This window comes from Triticum dicoccoides, chromosome 4B, assembly GCF_002162155.2.
Source record: "Triticum dicoccoides isolate Atlit2015 ecotype Zavitan chromosome 4B, WEW_v2.0, whole genome shotgun sequence".
In the NCBI taxonomy this organism is placed as follows: Eukaryota; Viridiplantae; Streptophyta; class Magnoliopsida; order Poales; family Poaceae; genus Triticum; species Triticum dicoccoides.
Window position 1 is genome coordinate 194,503,842 of NC_041387.1, and position 10,611 is coordinate 194,514,452.

At 46.2% G+C, this 10,611-nt stretch overlaps 2 protein-coding genes across 2 annotated transcripts; one reads left to right on the forward strand and one right to left on the reverse strand.

Moving 5' to 3' along the window:
• Positions 1-3,419: 3,419 nt before the first annotated feature.
• Positions 3,420-8,405, forward strand: LOC119295748 (beta-glucosidase-like SFR2, chloroplastic). Its single transcript, XM_037574201.1, has 11 exons — positions 3,420-3,676; positions 4,217-4,568; positions 5,527-5,665; positions 5,794-5,960; positions 6,067-6,288; positions 6,474-6,645; positions 6,726-6,959; positions 7,047-7,196; positions 7,384-7,513; positions 7,857-8,106; positions 8,196-8,405. The coding sequence occupies exons 1-10, from the start codon at positions 3,484-3,486 to the stop codon at positions 8,036-8,038; spliced, it is 1,941 nt and encodes a 646-aa protein (XP_037430098.1). The 5' UTR covers positions 3,420-3,483; the 3' UTR covers positions 8,039-8,106; positions 8,196-8,405.
• A 1,474-nt stretch (positions 8,406-9,879) lies between these two features.
• On the reverse strand, positions 9,880-10,605 carry LOC119295750. The gene has a single exon (XM_037574202.1). It carries the CDS (start codon positions 10,538-10,540, stop codon positions 10,034-10,036), a length of 507 nt encoding a protein of 168 aa, XP_037430099.1. The 5' UTR covers positions 10,541-10,605; the 3' UTR covers positions 9,880-10,033.
• Positions 10,606-10,611: the final 6 nt, after the last annotated feature.

The following is a 10,611-nucleotide window of genomic DNA, read 5'->3' on the forward strand; positions in this document are numbered from 1 at the left end:
CTCCTCCGGATAGACTACAGGGAGCTCGAGGAGGGAAAGGCGCCCCTCCTCAGCTCTTGCGCACTTGGTCGCCATGTTGAACAGCTCCAGGGTCGTGCATAACTCCTCGTGGATGGCGAGCTCCTCCTTCATCTTGACATCGTGAACACCATCTGAGAACGCGCAAATGATGGCCTCGTCCGTCACCTTGGGGATCTTGAGGCGAACGTTGTTGAAGCGCTGGATGTACTTTTGCAGGGTCTCCCCTGGCTGCTGCTTGATGCGGCGTAGGTCACCCGCGGCCGGCGGGCGGTCGCGAGTGCCCTGGAAGTTGACGATGAATCGGTCGCGCATCTCACCAGGTGGAGATCGATCCTGAGGGCAGATTCAGGAGCCACGAGCGAGCTCCGTCCTTGAGAGCCATGAGGAACCAGTTCGCCATGACTTTTTCGTCGCCGTTGGCTGCTTCGATGCTCAGCTCGTAGAGCTACAGGAACTCCGCGGGATCGGGGATGCCGTCGTAGTGAGGAGGCAGGTCAGGCTTGAACTTGCCCGACCAGACGATGTTGCGCAGCTCCGGAGTGAAGGCACGGTAGCCAGCCGTGGCCACCGGAGCCCTCTGGAGAGGTGGAGCCTGCCCTTGATGTCTGCGCGCCGCCAGCGCAGGTGACACGCGGTCTTGTCGTGGCGGCGCCGGGAGCGCGGGGGGCGATTTCTCGGGGCCGAGGGACTTCTTGACAGCTTCCTTCTTCTCGCGCGGGCACCCGGGGCGGCGGGTCGCGCCGGGGTGCCGCGCACCTTGGCGCTAGGGCTTCGTCTTTGTGCGGAGGTGGCGGAGGTGCTCCGTGGGCTACTTCGCCCGCTGCTCGAGAAGGGCGAGGTAGCGAGAGTGAGGGACAGGCGAGCCCCCAGCAGCGTTGACGAGTTCGGTGATGCGGTCCAGCCAGTCCTCATAGAGGTCATCGATCGGGCGGTAGCGCAGGATCTCGTGTGCCATGAGCAGCGCGGCTTGTGCGTCGGTGGGTGCGCGTCGAGCATGGGACGACCAGCCTGTCGGAGTCAGCGACGGGGTGGCGGTGTGGCCGTCCCGCTGCATAGAGGGGTGCAGCAAGGACGCTTGCTGCTCGTTTCTTGCCGGGCCAGTGACGGCGTTGCCGACGGGTGACGGCGAACGACGGGGCGGTCCGCCAACATGAGCTGTCGGAGCGACGCGGGTGGCGAGGGCGGCCCAGCGCTCGGCGCGGGCTCGACCTGCGTCCGACATGGATGCGGTGGAGCGACAGAACATGGATCGGCGGAAGGAAAGCTTCAACGCACCCAACCCTGGCGCGCCAAATGTCAGATTCTGGGTTCCGGCAAAACCCTTAAGGTTCGAACTCTTGGGTGTGCAAGAAGATCTCTCTCTTCCCTAGCTCAAACCCTCACCGCGATCTCAAGGCTTAGCGCGTCGAACCCGAACTACAAGGGACACAAGATTTATACTGGTTCGGGCCACCGATATGGTGTAATACCCTACTCTAGTGTGTGATGGTGGATTGCCTCTTGGGCGGAGGACGAACAGTAAAGGAAAGAACAGCCTCCTGAGGAGAGGTGTTCTTATGCTCGGTGAGCTAGTGAGTGTGAGGGTGGAATGAATGGAATCGATCCCCCTTCACATGGTGGTGGCTAGTCCTATCTATAGAGGCCCTGGTCCTCTCCCCAAATATTAAGCGGGAAGGGATCCAACAATGGCCAAATTTGAAGGAGGACAACTAGTACAAGTTATTGTGACTAAAGGTGGTCTTCGCCTACCAAAGGCTCTGGTGATGACGCCGTCTTGGGATCCACGGCGACCTCCATCCTGCCGTCCTGCTGGTCTTGGTCTCGTTGCACCAATATGGAAACCTCTGCTTGACGCCTCGGTACTCCTCGCCTACGCCTACCTCTTTAGCACCAAAAAGGAAACGAGGACACTACGCGCGCTGGCGCCCGCCTGGCCTTGGTCGTCATGGCTTGCGTCACGGGAACCTCGCGAGGTGCCCCTCACCTTGATCTCTCCGCCCCTCGCGAGCCAACCTAGTGAGGGTGCCCCTGAGGAGGTCTTGCATCGTCCGCCTCGCGAGGCAAGGCCCCTCGCGAGGGTCTTGAGGGTTTGTTGGTGAAGACGGGTCGTACCAGGCCGCTGGTGAGCCACATTGTGGACCGCAGGTAGGCAAGTCTGGGGACCCCCGTTCCCAGGACGCCGATAGTTTCTCTCTCAAAAAAATGTATGGTGAAAGTGTAGGCAAGTTTTGATGGCTCTCTCACAAATGGAGAAGGGGTGGAGGGGTATATATAGCCTCCACAAAAAACCGATCTGTTGCACACATTTGACTCATCTCAGTGAGACCGAATGGTTAAACTCGTTGGCACCGATCAATTCAAAAATATGAACGTTAGGAATCTTGGTGGGACCGATTAGAACAACTCGGTTGGACCGATGTGCTAGGGCTTAGGGCAAACATTATCTCGGTGGCGTCGATTGCATCAACTCGACAGGACTGAAGTGAAGCAATAAGCAATAGAGAATCTGTCAAGCCAACTTGGTGAGACCAAAATAAATGCAACAAGTCACAGACCGTTGGCAAGGCCATCTCGGTGAGACCGGGATCTGTATCGATGAGACCGAAATAAATGCAACAAGTCACAGACTGCTGATAAGGCCATCTCAGTGAGACCGGAATCCGTATCGGTGAGACCGAACTGTTAGGGTTTCTGGCAGTGGCTATGTCATATGAACTCGGTGGCTTTGGATAGAAAGAATCTATGGGGCCGAGTTGGAGTTTAGGTTTTGTACATATTTGGATGGAGAAAGTGGCTGAGAGTTTTGGAGCAATATCACTTAGCATTTGAGTAAGTAGACCATTAAGCAACACATCATCCTCTTTTAATAGTATTGACTTTTCTATGGACTCAATATGATCTTGGATCACCAAAATAGAAATGAAGAGTCTTGAGTTTTTGCCAATCTTTATCCTTAGCATTTCGAAGGCGGTTCCACATCCTCTTGTCTTTGTCACATCATTGTTGAACTTGTCTGAAGTACACTAGATAGAACCATTAGTCTAACAAAAAATATGTTGACATTAATTATCAAAATCACCCAGAAAGCACACGTGCTTTCAACTTCCGATCTATTAATCTCCAATTATGATAGTACACGAACATCAGAGATAATAAAAATTATATCTATATTTATAGACCACCTAACAACGATTATAAGAACTGAAGCGAGCTGAAGAAAACATTAAAAAAATCCACTAAAAACGATAAGTCTCACACTCTCGTCCACAGTCGCACTCACTAGTGGGCCCGGGAAAATCTGGGAACACCACCTGCTAACGCCACGTGTTCTTGTGGGCCCTCAACCAACGGACCAAGCCCCTACCCTCATCCCCGGGAGCGCCGCAGTACTCTTCCCGCCACTCCTATCTTCTCCCCCAGGAAAAATAAATAAAACCTCGCTGAGTGGTAGTATTTACGGAAATGCCATGGCCGGCCTTCCTGGTGGTGGCCGCGAAGCTCATCGTCCTTGCGGCGGCCGCCGCGACGGCGGCAAACGCGGCCTCCTACGCGCGGTTCCGGAGGCGCCACCTCCGCCGCATCCGCAGCCCCATCGACGAGTCGGCCGACCCCGTCGCCGATTTCCGCTCCCTGCCCTCCTCCGCTGCCGCAGCAGGTCCGCGTTCCTGCCGGTTCTCTCTACTGAACCATTTTAATATCTGCCTCCTGAGAAAGGCGCTACGTTGATGCGATTTGGTTATATGTAACGATGAATTTGGTGGATTATCGATGTCGTCTTATGGTGACTGCTCCGTCTGAAACAGGGATGCTTGTAGTATTGCCATAGATGGCGTTTCATTGTTCTGTAACTCTGTAACTATTTTCTCTCCGTCTGATTAATCAATGAAATGCGGCCCTAGGGCAAAACTTTCGTCAAAAATGTCGTTGTATGGTTCGCCAATTCATTGTCTATTTTTCTTTCGGAAAAGGTCCAATTCATTATCTGCCAATCCATTTTTGAAAATTGTGGTGCTGTGGGGTGTGGCTGATCAGATTTTGCCGTTGTCATGCAGTACTGTATTTGTGGATCTTCGCTGGCACAGTTTTGTTCACACTTTGGGAAAAAAATCGAAATAGACGAAAACCCATGCTTCACATTTTGTTTAGCATACTTGTAGCATCAAAAATCCCTGATGGAGCTTCAAATTGTTTGCAGAGGATGATGATTTTTTCTTCGGGTTAGCGACGGCGCCTGCGCATGTTGAAGACAGGCTGGACGATGCTTGGCTTCAGTTTGCGACAGAACAATCCGTTGATGACAAGGAGTCCATGCGCAACCAGAAACAAGTCGATGCAGTGATGGCCTCTGCTGGTGGTGATGGAGGCTCTCAGCCATCTTCTAGGCTAAGAGGGGACGAAAAGGGTACCGATGGAGAGAAAAGGAAGCCTCTTAGGGTAGCCATGGAGGCTATGCTCAGAGGATTTGAAAAGTTTTCTGAGGGTGAAGAATCTAGTGGTGGAGATAACTGCAGCCACAATGTTGCTGCTTGGCACAATGTTCCATGCCCGTAAGTACATCTATGTTCATGGCAAAGGTTTCTGAATGAAGAGATAGTTTAGTTCGGTTTTGTAATCCAAGACCTCTTTTTTATGATAAGAAGCCCAGGGGCGGACCTAGGGGAAAAGGTTATTGGATGTACGTGTAGACATCAAAGATGTGTAGATTCCAAAAAAATACTATGCATAACAGTGATACTTTAACAATTAACAGTACACCATAATTAGATAGATATAGTAGTGTAAATGGTTAGTTACCAAAATAAAGAGTTTACTTGAAATGAATCATTAATCGACGTACAAAATTGAAAAATAATAAAATATCAGACTCCAACAGCGAAATAGAACGCCTTCTCTGTTCTCACTTCTACAGAACAAAGACGGCCTGACGATGCTGCAAAAAAACAAAGAGCAACGCAAAGATTGGGATCAGTTTCTAGCATAAGGGGGAATCCTGTCTTTGGATGCCTGGGCTATCTAGCCCGCGTTCCCTGGCCAAGCTGCTGCTAGCTAGACCCCGCGGCTTCTGTTGGCTGGGCCTGCCTGGCTGGCCAGTGTTTAGCTATTTGGATCAGGGATGTCACACACATATGGACTATATGTATATGTTAACTAGCATTTGTACCCAATGTCCTGTGCACCTGGTCGGATTTATTTGGGTACGCCCCTATAGAAACCGCCCACTAATTAAGAAAGTACTTCAGTTTGCCTTAACTGGCTGACAATCTTCTCATGTTATTGCCTTTTTCCTACTTTAGATACCAGTTCCATTTGTAAATACGGTGCCAAGAGAAGAGCATAAGTGCATATTTACAGTTATCTATTTATGATAATTCTTCATGTTACTATTGATCTTTTTATTCAGTCCAATTATCTGGGTGATGCTGTTTCACAGGCAGTGTTGTGCCTAAAATGTTGCTTATGTGAAATGAACTCTCACATGTCTGTGAACTCAATCTATTTCTTCAGGCAAGAGAGGCTTAAATTTTGGTCCGATCCTGATACTGAGTTGAAACTTGCTAAGGAAACCGGCATTAGTGTTTTCCGCATGGGCGTAGACTGGACAAGAATAATGCCTAAGGAACCAACTGAAGATTTCAAGAGCTCGGTAAGTTGATGCATGGGAGCATGATTATGAACTTCATATGCCTCCCAAAACATTACATTGTTTCTTTCCTTTGTAGCATGCAAATCTCTGTATTGCTGAAACAAAGACATACATTGTGTATTTTCTAGGTTAATTTTGCAGCACTTGAGCGGTATAGATGGATCATTCAAAGAGTTCATGAGCATGGGATGAAAGTAATGCTTACCCTATTTCATCACTCACTTCCACCTTGGGCTGGGGAATATGGTGGATGGAGGATGGAAAAAACTGCTAATTATTTCATGGATTTTGTAAGGTACTCTTCTCTGGCAGTCAAACTGGTCAAACAGATAAATTCTTCATTGGGATGTTCTTTTCTTGTTTATGGGCTCTTGAACAATCGCGTTGGTTTTATTGTGTAGGCTTGTTGTTGACCGTGTGTCAGATTTAGTGGACTACTGGGTGATTTTCAATGAGCCACATGTGTTTGTGATGCTAACTTATTGTGCTGGAGCTTGGCCTGGTGGGGATCCTAATGCAATTGAAGTAGCAACATCTGCTTTACCAACTGGTGTATATAATCAAGCTTTGCATTGGATGGCTGTTGCACATGCTGAAGCTTATGACTACATTCATTCAGAAAGGTAAATAGGATCTTGTGGCATTGTATTAATTAATATATATACTATTATGAGCTGAATAGATAGAGTGTGGGTCCCCTCTTTTCCTAACCATTCATTTACTGATTGGTAGCAAGAATGCAATGATGATGAGTTCAATGCAAGAATGTGTTCCTCTCTTCATCTAACCATTCTTTTATTGATGACAGCAAGAATGCAATGATGCCAATAGTTGGTGTTTCACATCATGTATCGTTTACACGGCCATATGGTCTATTTGATGTTGCGGCTGTCACAATAGCTAACTCAATGACCCTATTCCCCTTCATCGATAGCATCTGTGATAAGTTGGACTTTATTGGCATCAATTACTATGGTCAGGTGAGTTGAGTACTGTCTGCGTAAATAAATTGCCTGGTCCTCTATATGACAACATTTCAAAAAATTCCTCTTTAATGCAGGAGGTAATATCAGGACCTGGTCTAAAGCACGTGGAAAATGATGAGTACAGTGAATCTGGTCGTGGAGTTTATCCCGATGGGCTGTTTCGCATCCTACTTAAGTTCAATGAGCGATACAAGAGCTTAAACATACCTTTTATCATTACTGAAAATGGAGTTTCTGATGAGACTGATCTGATTCGGAAACCATATATACTGGAGCACCTGTTAGCCATATACGCGGCCATTTTAATGGTATGTTCTTAGTCAATCATGCATTTTAGTATGTCTTCATGAGGAATGTGCATAACTTCAGCACACTCATAAGCATATTGTTTGAAGGGTGTGCGTGTGCTTGGCTATCTATTCTGGACAACGTCGGATAATTGGGAGTGGGCTGATGGCTATGGTCCCAAGTTTGGGCTTGTTTCTGTTGACCGTGCTAATAACCTAGCACGGAAACCTCGCCCTTCGTACTATTTGTTCACCAAGGTACCTTCTAGTTTCAGCGAATCTTGCTAACATGATAAGTCTGTTCCTTGTTTCTAAAATATAGGTGTGTTCTTTTTTGTTAAACTTTGGTTCTTTAAAATGTGAAACATTGCTAGACATGTCGTTTCCATCAATAGTTTGTCTTTTCTTGTGCATGTTTATTATTAAGCACACATATTTGTTACAGGTTGTCACAACTGGAAAAATTACGAGACAGGACAGAACATCCGCTTGGAGGGAACTGCAAGAAGCTGCGATTCAGAAGAAAACACGCCCATTTTACAGGGAAGTAGATAAACATGGTCGTATGTATGCAGGTAGATATTGATTCTCTTAAAGCATTCTTATAAAGAAGTGAACTGTCAGGATCTATAGGTGGTGGCTTGTTTTTCTAAACACAACTTGATTAGTAGGGCCTGCAACTGCTTTTGACTGGTCATGAAATATGTCAATGCTACTGGCCTCTGCTTAAGCCTCAAGATTAAGATTTCCACTTGAATTGGTTATCATAATCACGTTTGAGATATGCTTAGCTATTCTCAGTTTGAATTATTCATTGAGCTGTGGGAGGGCTGACAAAAAACAGCCATCTAGAATGAGAGTTGTATTGCAGTGTTTGCTTCCCAAATCTAAGCATTGCTGGTCTTCTTTGGCTTACAGGGGGTCTAGATCGGCCTATTGAGCGAGCTTTTGTATTGCGGGACTGGCGATTTGGCCACTATGAAATAGAAGGCTTGCAGGATCCTTTGAGTCGCTTTGTAAGATGCGTTATGCGACCATTTCCACGCAAGAAGATTCACTACATTGAGGACGATGCAATTTCTTACTCTATTTCTTCTTGAGACCTTCTATTGTAGTTGCTATTCAAGTTCTGTTTCTTTGGTTACAATAAAAAAACATCAAACTTTTGGTGAGTCAATATCCGTGTGTTTTGTTGTTCCTTTTTCTGTACACATGACCTATTCAGAAGTTTATCTTGATTACTTGGTATTTGTGTAGGGTAATATTTCCTCTGGAGGAAGCACATAAGAAGTTCTGGCAAGTGGAAGCTTCACATTTTGCATTTTAAATGTACATGGTTATATACTGTTCACTGTAGTAGTAGAAGTACCTTGTAATTTCCTTTTGCTTTAGTTTGTTCTTATCCTCAGAACGTCTAAACAAGTTAAATTCTTGATTTGACTGAAGATGCAGCTGATTTTTTGCCAACTACCTTGTGATTTACTCCCTCTGTAAACTAATATAAGAGTGTTTAGATCACTACTTTAGTGATCTAAACGCTCTTATATTAGTTTACGGAGGGAGTACTAGATTAAAATATCTTTCTGCAATATACTTGAGCTCATAAGTAAGTTGCACACTTCTTGATTGAACACGATGCCGGTGAAACGTTTCACTGAGTATATGAGCATCTTGATACCCTTATGTACAGATTCCATGTTTTTTTAGATCTGAGCACATATATACGTTCAAGTCAAGTGAGTTAATGGCTGCTATTTATGGTCTAAATCAGTGCAACCATCATGTGATCAGCCCTACCATCTTACTTGGGGTATCCTAGTGCCCAAATATGCGGTACAAATAATGGGAAAATTCTCCCCTCAGAAAATATATTTATGATTAGTTTTGAGCAGTTCTGTTTCTTCTTGTAGGATTTTGCCTCCTTAGAAAATAAGTATAAGATTGCATGTCAGTACTTTAAAGGTTTAACTATCACATAACTTGTGTACATGGCCTTGCATGTAAGATGGGGGAAAACTCTCAGCAGAAGATGCAGCGAGACAGTGGATTTGACACTCATGTAGCTCAGCAGGGTCTGTTTGTTGGATAAATGAATTCATGCCTGTCGGGGTGGGTGTAGTGTAGGTGGGCAGGCTCTATGGTTTGGCTTGTTCACATGCATAGGCGTAACCACCTTTTTTTTGGAAATGGAGGCATGCCCCCGGCCTCTGCATCATGATGATCCATTCTGAGGGATCAATGCAGATCCATCCTCCTGCATGAGCTCATGGATTCATGTCTAAATTTAGCACTGCGATGTTTTTTCATTTTGGGAAGGAAAGCATCGTCAAATCTTGTTGGAACAGCACTGGCCTTTGCCTGACTTTCCAAAACCTGTATGATAGAATATAAGTGTATTTAATGATAGATCGATCTTGTAGTGTCAGTTTAGTGTTGTAGATGTTGGTATTTGTTTCTATACTGATGGTCGAACCTAAAAATGTTACCCTGCCTTGGACTAACTAATGAAACTAGTCATATTCCACTTGCTGTACTTGTACCTGCCAATATCTGTTAACCTTCACATTCCACTTGCTGCCTGTACTTGTCCTGTTAATATCTATTACTGCAAGAGACAACAAATGGTTGTGAAGACCATTGACGGGTCATGTCTACACGACATGCAGTGAAATTTTGTTCCTTTTATCTCATGCCTGTCATTAGTTTCTTTGATGGTGAAAGGGAAATCAAAGGATCTCATAGTAGTATATTATCTTGACCAAAATGGGAAAGCATATCATATAAAATCCATCCATAATATGGTAGTACATATGAGTAACATGGAGCTATGAAGTACTCCCTCCGTAAACTAATATAAGAGCGTTTAGAGTACTAAAGTAGTGATCTAAACGCTCTTACATTAGTTTACAGAGGGTGTAGTAGATAAAAGGAGTTTGGGCGGTTGGCTTAGAGGTTTATAAATACCAGGACAGCCATACACTGCTATATAGGCAGAACTTTGGGCTATCACCTTTTGAAGTACATAAGCAAAATAGTAAAGCACCAGTTCGACAATTATTTTTAGTACGTACATAGGAGCAGGATTGAAGTATGGATCAGTTGTTCTTAACAACTGGTGCTGCCCTCTCCATGAGGACCACTGGTTTTGGTCCGGCGCAGTTGGCCTTCTCATTCTCCTTCTCTGGGATGTGGAAAGCTGATGCAGGGAAGATCTTAGAAAAGCCGGCAATGCTCTTGCAGATGAGCTTACCAGTCGCTGGTTCGTCAAGGGAGATCTCCTCCACAGGGAGCCACACCATGAGCTCCCTGGTCTTTATCCCTTTGACCTTCTTGATCCTGCCCTTCCCGGCGAAGGCAGTGATCTCAGTGCCATAAGACACCACCCTCCCCAGGCTCTGGAAGACGTGGTCTATCCTCTTCTTTTGCTTGAGCCACACATACCCAGTCTCCTCGACATAGCCGCACTCCATGATGTCCTTCAGGGGAAGCAGGCCATTGGGGAGGCCTGCTTCCTTGAGCAGGAGCCTGGTGCACTGCTGGCAAATCTCATCGTCGTAGTACACCTCGGCCTTGGCCTTGAGCTCGTCGGCAACAAGAGCCATTGTCTGAGGGTGGATGATGTCTCTCTTCTCACTCACTCACGCTCGCTCTTCTTTCCCTCTCTTTTTTTTTT